General features: G+C 48.7%; 1 protein-coding gene across 2 annotated transcripts in view; it reads left to right on the top strand.

Moving 5' to 3' along the window:
* Tmco4 (transmembrane and coiled-coil domains 4) overlaps positions 1-16,068 on the top strand; it is an 82,064-nt gene that overhangs the window by 35,381 nt on the left and 30,615 nt on the right. For both annotated transcript variants that reach the window (XM_028759916.1, XM_028759915.1), the window contains 6 exons: positions 1,845-1,977; positions 11,012-11,109; positions 11,500-11,643; positions 12,332-12,451; positions 13,124-13,288; positions 13,877-14,013. In XM_028759916.1, the coding sequence (XP_028615749.1) occupies positions 1,845-1,977; positions 11,012-11,109; positions 11,500-11,643; positions 12,332-12,451; positions 13,124-13,288; positions 13,877-14,013 (797 nt within the window). The remainder of the gene's footprint in view (positions 1-1,844; positions 1,978-11,011; positions 11,110-11,499; positions 11,644-12,331; positions 12,452-13,123; positions 13,289-13,876; positions 14,014-16,068) is intronic.

The following is a 16,068-nucleotide window of genomic DNA, read 5'->3' on the forward strand; positions in this document are numbered from 1 at the left end:
AAATATCTGAGATAGCCGAGGACTCAGGACCCACCCTTTGGCCTCAAACAGAAGCTCTGCTCCCAGTCCAGTAGCCCAGCCCACACAGTCTTTGAAATGACTCTTCCCAAAGGCTACAGGAAGGAGCCTTGTGCCTGATACTACCCCTGAATATTAATCACCATGCACGTGGCAGCCTGAATCACTGCAGCCTTGACCTTAGAGTATTATTACCAGCTATTAACAATCGCCACCCATTAATCACCGTGGCAAACCCTTCTCCACAGCCCGATTATCACTTGGGAGTCACAAGCTTCCCCCTTCAAAGAAAAAGGAGTGCCTTTGTCTGCGTTAACCCAGTGACCCCCAAGACACAGACTTGACTGTCTCTGAGCACGTAAGCAGATCCCATCCGAGCATGTATCTGCCAGCTCTGAGGACCCTTCCCCCCGCCCCGACCCCCACCAGTCCAGGCAGGAACTGATTTGTGTGTGCATGCGTGTGTGCGTTCGTTCATGTGTGTGTGTGTGTGTGTTCTAAGGATGGATCCTAGTGTATGTTAGGCCTGTGGTGACACACTAGAATAAATAAATAGATTAAATAAATAAATAAATATCTCAAAAAGAAGAGGCAAAAGATGGAGTCATGTGACCAAGAGCCAAGGACTGTGGGCAGCCTTTAGAACCTGGGGAAGGACTTGGGTATGGCAGTTAAATGAAGTAGAAGGATTGGAAGTTCAAGGCTGGACTACTTAGTGAGTTCAAGGCCAGCCTGGGATACATATCAGACTCTCCCATGAAGACAGGACAGGAGCAGGTGTGTGAGAACCTGGTGACTGGGAAATGGATGGCACAGTCTCTAAAGTGCTTGCCACAGATGAGGACTTGAGGTCAGTCCCCAGCATCCACATAAAAGCCATGCTTAGTGGCTCGTGCTTGCAGTCCCAGCACTGGGGAGGCAGGAATGAGAGCATCACTGGAACCTGGTGGTCAGCCTAGCCAAACTGGCAAGATCTGAGTTCAGTGAGAGACCCTGTCTCAAAAGACAAGACAGAAATGGATGGAGGGAAACTGGTTGGCCTGTGGCCTACACACACGAGTGCAAAAATACATATGAGCATACACACACACACGCACAATTTATTTTTTTTTATTTTTTGGTTTTTTTCGAGACAGGGTTTCTCTGTGTATCCCTGGTTGTCCTGGAACTCACTCTGTAAACCAGGCTAGCCTCGAACTCTCAAACTCAGAAATCCACCTGCCTCTGCCTCCCAAGTGCTGGGATTAAAGGCGTGCGCCACCACCACCCAGCTAATTTATTTTTAAAAAAGATTATGCCCAGCAGTTTATTGTAGCAACAAAGACAAATCAATAGAGCTTGGCGTTCCGAAGCCCTGCTCTGGGACACTGGTATTTGTTCTCTAAGAATCAGAGGATGAAGCTAGACTTTGGTGGTCCATGCCTTTAATCCCAGCACCCAAGCAGAGGCAGGCAGCTCTCCTAAATTGAGTGAGGCCAGCCTACTCTATGGAGTGAGTTCCAGGAAAGTCAAAGCTAAGCAGAGAAACTCTATCTGGAAAAAACAAAAACAAACAAAAGAAGATCATGTGATCGTGGGCCACTAGGATAGAAAATGGGAATGATCTACTTGGAGGGTTACAGGCACACAGGGATGTGTGACCTTGTGTGCTTGGGTCAGGGGACAATCCTGAGGACAGTGGGAGCTGCCAAGCACCCATCCCGGAGGCTGGCTTCCCCAGGGCTGTTACTTTTGCTTCCAGGTTTAGGGTTTGCTGTCTGCACCCCTGCTAGCATCTCTGACTTAAATCCTGAACTTACTCATTGGGCATTCTGTTTCCTTTGAAGGACACTATGATGCCCGGGCCAGAGTCCTTGTTTGTCATGTGACCTTCCTGCTCCAGGTGCCCATGGAGGAGCTAGATCTTCTCGAAGAGGTATTCCTGGAGAGCCTGAAGGACACCAAAGAGGAGGAGTCTGAGTAAGGCAGCCCTATGGTCCCTGGCAGAAGCCTGAATTCCACTTGAAGAATCTTTGCCCATCTCAGGCCCCCTCCCCATGTAGAAACTATGTGGTAATGTAGAAGGAGCATTAGACAAAGAGTCCCAGTACCCCTGACTCACCGTGTGACCTCAGCAAGTCACTCGCCACCCTCTCTGGGCTTGGCTGCAGAGGCAAGAAGAGATGCTTGTTAAAGGCGCTGGATGTGTGACCACCATCCAGTGGTCCTCCACCATCCAGTGGTCCTCCACCATCCAGTGGTCCTCCACCACCCGGTGGTCCTCCACCACCCGGTGGTCCTCCACCACCCGGTGGTCTTCCACCATCCAGTGGCCCTGAAAACTTGACTCTGCCTCCAGCGTCTACACGTCCTTTAACTACAGTATACCTGGATACAACATGGCTATAGGGATAGTTCCCCCACCCCCAGGATCACCAGAGAAAAGAATGTAATCACAACAGAAAATACTCAGCCCAGGCTGGCACGTGGCAAGGGCTTGACGGGTGTGAACCCTCCCCTTCCCTCATAAACCCCCATGCCATGTGTGGCCAGGGATGTGAAGGATATGGGGAGATAGCTCAGTCAGCAAAGCACTAGACCTATGGTTGATCCCAGAACCAGAAAAGGCAGGTTACGATGGTATGCACTTGCAATCCCAGCACTCAGGAGGCAGAGATGGGTGGATCCCTGGGACTTACTGGTTACCCACCCCGAACTTATTGGTGAGTTTTCAGGCCACTGAGAGACCCTGCCTCAATTTAAAATAAGAAATAAAGGATGGTGTCTGAGAAATGCCAAGCAGAACTTGTCCTCTGACCTACATGTGCACACATGCGTACATACACACACACACCATTTACCCTGCTGCCGACACTCATAAACACATTAAGAATGTGGAAAAGAAAATTATCCTTGTGACTTGGCCAGAGCCCAGCTCTGGGCGTCATCTAATTCCAGTATCATAAATCAACTGCAGCTCCATCTTGATCCTGAGCGGCAGCAACAGGCACCAGGTATCAGGCGTCAGGCACACCTACCCAGCCCGGGCTTCTCTTCATCCCCCACAGCCGCGTCTGAGAAGCCCAGTTCTAGCAGTTGTACCCAGTGGGAGACAGGAATCTGAAGCACAGTTCAGAGGGAGAGCCGTCTCCCTCCAGAACTTACAGGCAAAAGGACGGGAGACAGTGGCCAGGGTGGGTTTTGGTTTTGGTGTTTGAGTTTGCCAGTTTTGTTATAAGTCAAGGTCTCTTTATGTAGCCCTGGTCTGTTCTGGAACTTGCTCTGTAGAACAGGCTGGTCTCGAACTCACAGAAATCCACCTGCCCCTGCCTCCTGAGTGCTGGGATTAAGGCATGTACTACCACACGCACTAACAGTTTGTTGAAATAGCCTAAGGGGAGGATGGGAAGATGGCTCAGTCAGTAGAGAATTTTCCATGCAAGTGCAAGAACCTGCATGTGGGCCTCTAGCATCTGTGTAAAATCTGGGCACAGCAGTGAGCACCTGTACCCTTAGCGATGGACAGGTGGAGACAGGACAGTCCCTGGTGCTAGTCACTGAGCCCCAGGTTCAGTGAGACCCTGTCTCACAAAACCAAATGGACAGTGATTGAGGAAGTCACTTTCAGTCAACTCCTGGTCTTCAAATGTACACATGCACGCGAGAAATAATCTGAAAACATTTATACTGATGCTCAGAACTATGCCAGGCAGCAAACAGACAGACCTGGACCAATGGCCTTAATCACAAGGACTACCACCTAGTTCTTCAACTATGTTGAAAAGGTGTCAGCCTCGCAGGCCTCGGGATGGAGAGACTTCCCAGTGGGTGCCTGACAATCCTGTTATCAGACAGGAGTGTGTGATCCAGAGGGGTCTGTTCTGACTCTATCAGTCTCATAGAATCAGAGAAGATGGGCACCAGAAGTTCCAGTACAGCCCAGCTCCAATCTTAAGCAGATTTATGATCTTGACAAAGTTATTGATGTTCTCTGGGTCTCAGTTTCCTTATCTGCAAAATGGGGATAGGAATAAAGACCTTTTGCCTAGGTCTCCTGTGGGGGCCAAAAGGAAGCTGACAGTGGGGGGGGGGGCCCTGCAGCTTTTCATCTCTTTTTTTGGCAGTTAGGATTACAATTATGCTATCATTATATCTGAATGTGGGGTTTGAGGGACTGTGGAGAACTCTATTCTCTAGAGGGATCTGAAACTAAGGGAAGGCAACTCTGCAGACCAGGCTCTCTGCTGATCCTGCTGTGGCCTTGGGCAGGTTCCTTGCCTTCTCTGGGCATGGGGACCAGTTTGTCACCCTGTTTAAGGGATCAGGCCGTGTAGACATCCCCTTTAATGCTGAGGCGTTTTACCGGGTTTCTGCAGTGCTTCTTTGTAGGTGGGATTTAGAATGTGGCCTGTCACCCAGTGTGCTTGGTCCTCAACTGGATGCCTTCCGTTAACTGACCTCACCTCTCCATGTCTCAGTTCCTTCAGCTCTGGCGTGGGGTTAGTGGTAGTTCGACATCACTGTAGGAGGGTTAAATTAATCACCTCACATCAAAAGCCTGGGACACTGTCTGCTAAGCAGCAGGCCTCGGTGACCCTCAGCTGAGACAAGGCTGGATTTCATAACTCCTACAGAAGCGTGGCCAGTGTCCAACTCCTGCCAAGTGTTCCTGCTACAAGCCCAGGGCCTGCCCCATTTGACTCTCCATCCATCCATCCTTGTGGGAAGTCAGCTGGCCCAGGTCACGTAGCTGGTCCATGGCTTTCTGATTCAATCACCATGTCCAGCCTGAGCTATGTAGCTCTGGCTGTCCTTACTCTGTAAACTAGGCCGGAGTCAAAGTCCCAGCGATCCACCTGCTTCTGCCTCCCAGATGCTGGGATTAGAGGCATGCGCCACCACCGCCTGGCTTCTGTCTTATTTTCTTAAGGACCAATTTGAAATCCCGATTCCTTCATTCCTGGATTTATCTAGGAATAGCTCTCAGAGTGGGCTGGGAAGTAGGACTCATAACTATGTGCCTGTAAATCACTCATACACATGCACGTGGGGACAGACATGGACACTGAGGGTCCTTCTCTATCACTGTCCACCTTATTTCCTTGAAACAGGATCTCTCTCTGAAGCTGGAGCTAAACTGATGGCCAGCAAGCATGGTGACAGAATGCTTGCCTAGCTTATGCAGGCCTTGAGTTCACTGGAAACAGGTGGACGGGAGGGGTTAGAGAGAACATGATCCCACGGGTGATCAGATGCTTTGAGACCTTCAGATTGGTGGCGCCACCCTGTGGACAGTGTTGGTATCCTCCTCTTCTTCAGCTAGTTTCGCAGTTTGGGGGTCTGACCTAGGCTGACATGGAAATGCTATCTCAAGTTCACGCCTCCTATTCTAGAAAGTGAGTGTGGCCATCGACTGACTGTCTGAAGGTATGGCCTGCCATTGTGTCTAATCAGATGACAAAGTCCGTGGCAGGAATAAAGCCATCATTTAGATTTGGAGTTCCCAGAATTCAACGCCCAAGGCAAAGGAAAGAGGCACCCTAGCTGTGACTCAGAGTGGATATCTCTTCTCGGGCTCCCAGTGTTGAAACTCAACCAGACTACTGAAATAACTGCAAGGATAAAATACTGTGATTATCAACAAAGATAAGGAAAGGAAATAACTGCTTACAGGGAAAGCAGTTATTAAGAGGGGTGCACATATGGAAATCAATAGACCATGCATGTGATTGTCAGACAGAGGGTCTCAGCTGCTAAGTACCTTTTAAGCAAAACATTTTCTTGGAAGCTGGCAAGATGGCTGAGCATGCGAAGGCGCTTGTGGCCAACACCCTGAGTTCGATCCCTGGGACCCAGGTGAAGAGGAGACCTGATTCACACAGGTTATCCTCTGGGCTCTACTTATCTCTACAAACAAAAACAGCCATACATATGCACACACATAAATGGACATACATGCACATAGATATGCAGTAAAAATGTAATAAAACATGAAAAAAGAAAATAACATTTATTTCATTTTTAAAAGAAACAGAAGGGAGGTTGGAGAGATGGCTCAGTGGTTAAGAGCACTGGCTGCTCTTCGGTTCCCAGCACCCATTGGATCCCGAGCAGCTTAACTCCAGTTCCAAGAGCTCTGTCGCCCTCTTCTGGCCTCCACTGGTACTGCATACATGTGTTAGACCACATGCAAGCAAACACACACCAAAATAATAAAGCTTTTTTAAAAGAAAGAAAGAAAAATCCCACCTTTACTAGTCAAAAATATGTTTGCAAACATTTAAATGATAACATGGAGAAAACTGCTAGGGGTCAGAGCATCTCGTGTGTGGTCTCTGCAGATCCGCTCTGATGAGCAAGCTTCATGGTTCTACATAACCTTGTGATGAGCCAGCTCCATGCATTTGAGCCACACCGGCCTCGGGGACCCTATTGATTTTGTAGTCCTTCTACTCCATCAAACTGAGCGAAGCCTGCTGACCGTTTGGTGCCATTAGTATACAGACGTCACTGTGGGAGAAATCTAGAAGCTGTCAGTGCCACCTCACTAACATGCCACTGGCACTAACTTGGAAATCTTAGTAGATTCTTACTAAAAAGACATTTGTAGCAATTATGAACATTTTGTTTATCCGTTTACTTGAGACAAAATATCACTTTGTAGCCCTGCCTGGCCTGGAACTTGCGGTGTAGACCAGCCTGGCCTTGAACTTGGGAGGCGTTTCCTGGCACTTCAGATTGTTCTATTGTTCCACACGTTTCTTAGTGGGTGGTAACTGGCCTGTACTCCACCTGCGTGTTTTAGCCTGTGTCTATTCTGTGTCGCTCTGCTTTTCCTAAGTGAAACAAAGTAACTTGTAGGTCCTGGAGTAATTGGTTTTGTTGCAAAAACCATGTGCTGGGCCTGGGAGATGTCTCAGTGGGTGAACTGTTTGTTCTGCAGTCGGATCCCCAGCACCTGTGTGAAAAACCCAGATGCGGTGGCATGAGCCTAGAGCCCCAGTGCTCCAGGTGGGGATTGGGTGGAGACAGGCAGGTCCTTGAAACTCACTAGGCAGTGTAGCTGAATCAGTACTAGGTTAACAGAGAGACCCTGACTCCCAACACGAGATGAAAAGCAGTTGTGGAATATACCTGACGTCGACCTCTGATCTCCATACCGAGGGTTCAGGAGGCACACACTCCTGAACACCTGTGTACTCGTACCCAAAAAAGAAACCTGACTGGAATACCACCCAGGTCCAGGGCAAACTGTGGAGGGTGGAGAGCCCAGAGTGGATGAGCCAGCTGTGCTGGGCCCCTGCGCCTCTTCCCTCAGCTTCTGGCTGCTCTTCAGTCCATGTCTGTTGTGCAGAAGTATGCTCAGAGCTACACTGCCAGACCCCACTGTGTGTGGTCAGCCACCCCACTGTGTGTGGTCAGCCACACCACTGTGTGTGGTCAGCCACCTCACTGTGTGTGGTCAGCCACCCCACTGTGTGTGGTCAGCCTCAAGAATGCTTCACTTGGGCCTTCTGTTGAGAACCCATCCTCCTGCTTCAGCTGATGGAGTGTCATTAATAAAGGGTCAGAGTATATCACTGCCTCTGTGTAGGAAAATGTGGTCACAGCAATGAGACACACAGTAAGATCAACAGACATACTGAATGGTGACAATAAGGTAGTCCCCGTGGCTGAGTCAACTCATACAGGCCTCAAACACCCCCCCACACACACACACACCACTAAACCCCAGGGTGCTTACATGAAAAGGTTCAGATTGTAATCTCTATAGAGTCACAGGCTCAGTGAGTGACTCTGTCCCTAAAGTAGGGAGATTTTGCTGCTGTGACATAGCCCCCATGACTTGTAGCACCAAGGGCTTATTTCTTGCTTTTTGCATCCACTGAAGATTGGGTATGGATCATATCCATGTTGTCCTGGTTTGGGGCGCTAAGCAGATGGATGGGTAGGTGCCTATCTGGAACACTTGACAGTCTCAGGTTAAAGCAAAGGAGACCTGTCAGGCTCCTGCGATGGCTAGCTTTTTGTTTGTTTGTTTGTTTGTTTGTTTGTTTTTGTTTTTGTTTTTTTGAGACAGGGTTTCTCTGTGTTGCCCGGGCTGTCCTGGAACTCACTCTGTAGACCAGGCTGGCCTCGAACTCAGAAATCCGCCTGCCTCTGCCTCCCAAGTGCTGGGATTAAAGGCGTGCGCCACCACCACCCGGCCACTGGCTTTTAAAGATTCTAGAAATGGCAGTGTCATGATGTCCCCTACCCCCACCCTGTATGTCCCTGAGTGACGCTGACCAGCAGCTGGGTGCACAAAAGTGCACAGTTTTTGCCTATGACCTACTTTTCTTTCTTTCTTTCTTCCTTCCTTCCTTCCTTCCTTCCTTCCTTCCTTTCTTTCTTTCATTAAGGAGTCTGGAGAGACAGCCATGAGTACTGGGAACCAAACGCTTATATTTTTGGTTGTGAGCCTAGCCTTTAACGGCTGAGCCATCTCTCCAGCCCAGCTATGACATTTCTATGCCCTCCAAGTCATGAAATATTTTTGATTTTTTATATACTTTTGAAACAAGGTATAATATAGCTCAGAATGGCCTAGAGTGTATGAGTGTGTGTGTGTGTGTATGCATATACATACACATACATATACATAGCCAAGGCTGTACAAGATTGACCTTCTGATCCTCCTGCCGCCACATCCTCAGTACTGGGGATTCAGGTAGGCTCTATCATACCTAGCCTAAAATAATTACTATTATTTTTTTTTTAGAAAATAAATTCTGTACTGAATGTACTTTATTTCTTTTGTCATTTTACCCAAACAGAATAAATACAGTGACACATGGCATTGCTATATTGTATGAGAGATATGAAATCTGAATATCTTTGAAGCGCTCAAGAAGATATGAGAAGTTATATGCAAATGTGTTATATGCAGATATGAGGGACATGAGCCCCCATGGATTCCGGTGCCTTCTGGGACACCTAGAATCAACACTGAGGGGCAACTATGGAATCCCACAGTTTAGCTCCTGACACCAGACCCCCTCACTTCTAGTCACCTCTCACCTTTCTCCTAATGGTTATGTGTACCATCTATCATAGAAACCAGCACTGGGTTCAATGACCGGCAAAGATCCTCACTACTGGTTTCTGGTTCTCTGCAGGGAAGCAGCTGAGAGGAGCTGCTTTCCACTCGGGGGCCTCACAGGAGAGATGAGCTGGCACTGGGAAGCCCACTCCTTGGTGCCCGAGGCAAATCCATTTCTCAGTTCCCCTCGTGAGGAAGGATGGGCATGTTGGTTGAGCATGGATGGAGGCAGGGGATTTCAGCCCATAGACACGCAGACTCTGAGTGGGGGGGGGGCAGTGCATTGTCTATTTGTGGTATGCGTGTTGGCCAAATAGAATAAGCTTCATCTTCACAAAGCAAGTTGTCACCAGGCTACTGAGACAGTGCAGCAAATAAAGTCGCTTGCTGCCAAGGCTGATGACCCTAAGTTCTTTCACTGGGTTGTATGTGGTGGCAGAAGATAACCGACCCCCCATATGTTGTTCTCAAACACACACACTAAATTATTGTAGTGAAAAAAATGTCTTTTTAAAGAGATATATATTATTGTCTTCATTTTGTAGAAGACTGGCGCTCAAACCTATGTTATATGGCACAAGTGGCCACTGTTACCTCCAAAGACATGCACTCCATGAAGACTTTAAGCATTTTGTTATCGTGCATGTACACACACACACACACACACACACACACACGGACTCTCTAGAATAACCACTATTATCTCTTTTGGGGCGTGCGGATAAGATTTCCTCTGTGTAACCACCCTGGCTCTCCTGGAACTTGCTCGGTAGACCAGGCTGGAACTCAGAGATCTGCCTACCTCTGCTTCCTGGAGTACTGGGATTAAAGATGTGTACCACCATGCCAGGCTATACCACTATTATCTCTTAAAGGGACTGCAATAAACTGCTTCTTGACAAAATATGGGAAGTGTGCCATGTAGAAGCTGGTGTAGAGGAAGCGCTCACTAAATATTAACTGTTTCTCGTCATTTATGACCGTGCCTTGATCTGTTGTCCAAATTCCAACTTCAGTTCAGAGTTCTCTCATAACGGCCTCTCCACCCACCCTCCGGCTCTCTTCTTGTCACTGATCGCCTTAAAGCAGCCAAAGGTTAAAGGTCTGTCAGGGAAGCTGAGCATCTTAACTCTGAGCATCGAGACGTTCTCAAAGTGGCCGTTGGTGGCTGCTGGGTCCACGCTGTGATCACCGAGCATTCTCAAAGCCCAGGGCTCCATGTCTGAACCACATAAACATGCCTGTAATTCCAGCACTTGAAAAAGGGAGGCAAGAGGATCCTAAGTTCAAGGTTATCCCCAGCTACATAGAGAATTTAAGGCTTGCCTAGGCCTTGAGACCCTCTCTCAAAGAGCTACAAATATAAACTATAAAAACCCCAACCGTTATCCCTGCAGAGAACCCTCTTACCTTTGACTGAATTAGCAGCATCTGTGTTTTCAGTCTGGACCAACTCAGCTGTTGCCACAAGGGCCTATCTCCCATACAGATGTTTCTCTAGCCCAAGGGCCCATCTCCCATACAGATGTTTCTCTAGCCCATTATACACGTAATTGCTCTGAAGGAGACAGATTTCCAAACCCCCAAGGGAGATGGAATCTGCTGGCAAGATGAGGGTACATTCTGTATTCATTCTGGGTCCATCTGTTCTGTAAAAGTTAGTCTTTGCCGCTTTTGTTGTTGTTGCTATTATTATTATTATTGTTATTATTATTATTATCTTTTCATTATTTAAATTGCACCCATTAGGATGGATCTGCTAGGTAAGTAGTGTGCTCCATTCACTGAGATTTCCCCAGGCACTGATGGGCCCAGGACCTACCTACCTACCTACCTACCTACCATTGATCTCCGGTTTAGGGGTTGGTGAAGGGGGGCGGATTTAAGGGATCCTGGCCCATAGCTAACCATAGACCTGCCTCTTCTCTCCAGGACCGCAGAGGCATCCCGGAAGAGGAAAGAAAAACGGAGGAAGTGGAAACGCTATCTCCTGATAGGCCTGGCCACAGTTGGAGGCGGGACAGTGATTGGTGAGGCCCTGCTGCAGGGGATAGCTCGTGGTCTATCAGTGGGGAGGTGGCCCCTGCACGTGACAGGTACCTAAGCCAGTAGTAAATATGCTCATTAACACTGATAGAAGCTGCCCGTGCATGGTGGTGCTTGCCTGTACGCCCAGCACTTAGGAGATAGAGGCAGAAGGATCAGGAGTTCAAGGTTATCCTCTGCTGCCTCGTGAGTCTGAGGTCACCCTCAGCTATGTGAGATGGTCTCTAAAAATAAAAAATAAATAAAAATTAATTTAAGGAAGCTTAATTAATTAAATTAGTTTATGGAAGTGTTACTGCTGGAAGCTCTGTAGAAGGCAGCACATGGGAAAAGAACCCATTAAGCCATGTCCTGACTGAGTTCTTACCCTGCAGGTGTGACTGGGGGACTAGCGGCCCCACTTGTTGCCGCAGGAGCCGCAACTATCATCGGCAGTGCTGGGGCAGCCGCGTTGGGCTCAGTGGCTGGCATCGCTGTTATGACCTCACTGTTTGGTGCAGCTGGAGCTGGCCTGACAGGTAAGATTAAAAAGAAACGGGACCTTGGAAAAGATTTTTATCTACCTTGACTCAGCCAAAAGGATACCCCAGATAGCTTCTTGGGGGGTGGGGGGCAGGAATAAGGAAATATGCCCTTTCTCTTTCTGAGTCGAAGCCAAGCTAGACTTGCAGCAGATCTCAGAAGTGGTTGGACTTGAAATCAGCACAGCCAGGGTCAGGACAAAGTTTGGAAAACTAAGTTTCCCCATGTGTATCCCATGAGTCCTTGCTGCAGCAAAAGAGTCCAGCCCCGTCTGTTGCTGTCACTCAGGAAGTACCCAGGCCCCGTCTCTCGAGGCATGAGGTTTCCTTGTGTCCTTGTATTAGCTCTCCAGCTTCCCTGTGCCGGTGGCCCCCAGTCACACGCAGGCATGTGGAATGCTGCCAAGAATCACAGTTGGTATCAGCTGCAGTGAGGGTTAAGGCCCAGCAGGAAATGCAGGAGAGAGGTAGCAACTGAGGCAGGACAGGTCAGTGATTCAGAGCCTGAGTTCAGACCCTGGCCTGTGGCTCTAGCGGCCTTGGGCAGTGTCTTCCTGTCCTCTAACCAGGGACAACAGTGGCACCTGTCTTAGAGTTCACAAATGAAATGCATTTCTCCAGGAGCAGAGCACATAGACTCCATGTGTGAATATGTAAACACACTGGCTTGTGTCTATGTCCTTAGGATACAAGATGAAGAAGCGAGTCGGGGCCATTGAGGAGTTCATGTTCCTGCCCCTGACGGAAGGCAGGCAGCTACACATCACCATCGCCATCACTGGCTGGCTCGGGTCCGGCAGATACCGTGAGGATCAGGGTGGAGAGGGACTCAGATGGGAACCGGGTTTGCCTCTGTTGCTTGGTCCCTGGGCTAGTCTGTTCTGTGTGTCTCTAAGGGGTGGGAATGGGAGGCTTATCTCACAGAGAGGGAGTAGACCAAGAGTGGTGAAAAGACCGTCTTCTATCCATCCACCTGTGCACACAACCACCCATTATCCAGATAAGGGTTCACCCATCTATCGATCCACCCACCCAACCATCCATCCATCTATTCATCCACCCATCTATCCATTCACCCAACCGTCCACCCATTCATCCATCCATCCACCCACCCACTTACCAGTTTATCTACCATCCATCCACCCACTCGCTTGTCCATTTACCCATCTGTCTATGTACCCATTCATCTAGCTACCCATTCATCCACCCACCTATCCATCCATCCATCCATCCATCCATCCATCCACCCATCCATCTACCCACCCACTTGTCCATCCATCCATCTACCCAGCCAACCATTTAACCATCCGTCTATCTACCCATTCATCTATCCACCCATCCGTCCACCCAACCATCCATCCTTCCATGCAGTAATCTTTATAGATTGTCATCCTCCATTCACCTGTTCCATGACTGAAGCACTTGCTACCACAGCCAGTAGAAGATGCTGCCTACACTTATCTTATGTTCTCTTCAGGCACATTTAATGCCCCATGGATGGCCCTAGCCCGCAGCCAGGAGCAGTACTGCCTGGCCTGGGAGGCCAAGTACCTGATGGAGTTGGGCAACGCCCTTGAGACCATCCTCAGTGGCCTCGCTAACATGGTGGCCCAGGAGGCTCTCAAGTACACCGTGCTCTCTGGTAAGCACCCCTCACTGACTAGCCATGGTAGAACACCATGGCACCAAATCCTTGCATGTTTGTAATACAAGGGAGCCTGGCTCTGTGTGAGAGACAAAGGGTGCAGACAAACCTGGGGTCGCATGCATGTCAAGCGAGCATTCCAGCCTGAGGCAATTTGAACAGCTTGGCTCTGTCCCATGTGTCTCTCAAAGACACCAAGCTGGCCCATACTAGTGGGAGAGATGCAGCAGAGGTGGTCTCATACCCAAGGCTAGCTCAAGCCCCTCCCCCTACTTACTGTCTCTTTGCCTTAAATAAACAAGTCTCCTGGGTTGAGCAGAGCGGTGGACCTAGGGTACTGGATGAATGACCAAATGGGGCTATCTTTGGAATCTCACAATGGCATGTGCTTGGGTAAGAGATACAGTTCGTGCATCAGAAATGTTGTTTCAAGTCTCCCCATTTGCTAGTTAAGAGTCTGTTACTAGGAGACCTTTCAGATTCCTGGCCATACAGACTCCACCCACATTTACTAGAGAGGGCATCCATCAGCACACTGCCCTAGCAAGGCTCTCCCGCCTCATCTGTGGGCTCTCATCTCCTCAGGTATCGTGGCTGCTCTAACCTGGCCAGCCTCACTCCTCAGCGTTGCCAACGTCATCGACAACCCCTGGGGGGTATGTCTCCACCGGTCAGCAGAGGTTGGCAAGCACCTGGCACACATCCTTCTCTCACGGCAACAGGTACCCAGGAAGGGTATGGGTGGGGCGGGGGGAAGCTCGTATACTGATGATATGCCACGACTACCAGTGGGAACCCCAGCAGTAAGTCCAGCAGTAGAAGCCCAGCGCTTTGGGGAAGAAAGTCGTCTTCACTGCCACCCAAGTTTAGATGAGGAAAGTATCCTAGGATACACAAAGCCACCCTGTACCACAGCTCCAGGAAACATGACTCCGTCTTCCAGCCTTCCTCAGGCACCTGTATATATGCATGTGGCATACACACACACACACACACACACATAAATAAATGAATAAAAATAGACCTTTCTTAAAGATAGCTTTAAAATAAGATTTGGATCCAGGGCCAGAGAGATTTGATAAAGTGCCTGTCCTCAGAACCTACATTTAAAAACAAAACAGAACAAAAAAGTGTTGGGCCTGGTGGCTCATGCCTTTAATCCAGCACTCAGGAGGCTGAAGCAGGCTGATCTCTGAGTTTGAGGCCATTCTGGTCTAGGACAGTCAGGGCTACACAGAGAGACCCTGTCTCAAAACAAAACAAAAAACAAAACCAAAAACCAGATGTAGTTATGTGTACCTTTAATCTCATCACTGGGGAGGCAGAGACAAGTAGATCCCTGGAGCTCACTGGTCACCGAGGATACCCAAATCAGAAAGCCCCATGACCAGTGAGAGACACTCCCTCATAAAACAAGACAGGCAGCTTCTGAAGAAGAAAGCTCAGTGTTGACCTCTGGCCTACACATACACACATACACACATACACACACATACATACACATACACACACATACACACACACAATGTTAATACACATATAAACATACAGGCACACATATACAAATACACATATGCATATATATAAACACATACACACATTCAGAAAAACATATACATACACAAGCATACACATAAATGCATATATACACACACACATACATACATACGTACATACACATACAGTGTGCATACATGTATATATACACATATACAGGCACACATATACAAACACACATATGCACACACATACACACACAAACATGAATGCATATATACTTACACATATACACATATACAAACATAAACAACATACACATGAATGCACACATGTGTTCTCTCTCTCTCTCTCTCTCTCTCTCTCTCTCTCTCTCTCTCTCTTCCTCTCTCTCTCTCTCAAGGTAGAAGTTAATTTCCACTGGAGAAGCCTAGGGCAACTCTCAGGCACTCTGATGGTGTGTGTCATAGTGTGTCATGGGAGAGCGGCCCCTTGCCTTGAGCAGGAAGTTACAGCCACACCATGATTTATTTCCCTTGGTATGGCTTGAATATCTTGCTCCAAGGTGACAGTATTTGAGCTTCGGGAGGCAAGAGGAAGAGCTGAGGAGCAAAGGCAGGTGCCCTATAGCCTCTCAGGTACCCTCTCCTTGGCCAGAGACCACACTTCACTGCCCAAAAAGCCAGGAAATTTAGTCTTTACTCTGAAAGGGCAAGTGGCCAGCTGAAATTCAATTACTGTGGACAAAGGGGAGTACAGCTACTGAGAGACCCAGCAGTTTCTGCCAACGTGGGAATGTTGCCTGGGGAACTGCTAACACCAGCCAATCCTTGTAGCTTTCCCTCCCAAAGCTAAAAGGAAAACCAGAGTAGCCCCTTGGCAGATCCGGCTGGAAGGCAAAGACCAAAGTGACTTTGGCTAAGCAAAGTGAACTTCATCACCTCCGAGGTTGCAGTCTGGGTATCAACAACCAGGAAGGGTGATGAGTAGTAACATCCTTGCCTCACACTCAAGTGTACTCTCCTCACAACGTGGAGAGCAAAGTCAAACCTGCCTTCCTTGTGAAAACTACCAGGAAGCATCCTTTTCCTAGCCTCCTCTCCCTCCCTGAGGCCTATGTCCTCCACTGCTGGTCGACCCTCCTCCATCTTCAAAGCCAGTAATGTCTGGAGCATCCACAGGCTTCTTCTCTATTGCTTCTCCCTTCTGCCTGAGTGACTCCTATATCCCTCTGACTCCCGCGCCCCTCCGACTCCCGCGCCCCTCCGACTCCCGCGCCC

This window comes from Grammomys surdaster, unplaced genomic scaffold (assembly GCF_004785775.1).
Source record: "Grammomys surdaster isolate TR1022 unplaced genomic scaffold, NIH_TR_1.0 126313, whole genome shotgun sequence".
In the NCBI taxonomy this organism is placed as follows: Eukaryota; Metazoa; Chordata; class Mammalia; order Rodentia; family Muridae; genus Grammomys; species Grammomys surdaster.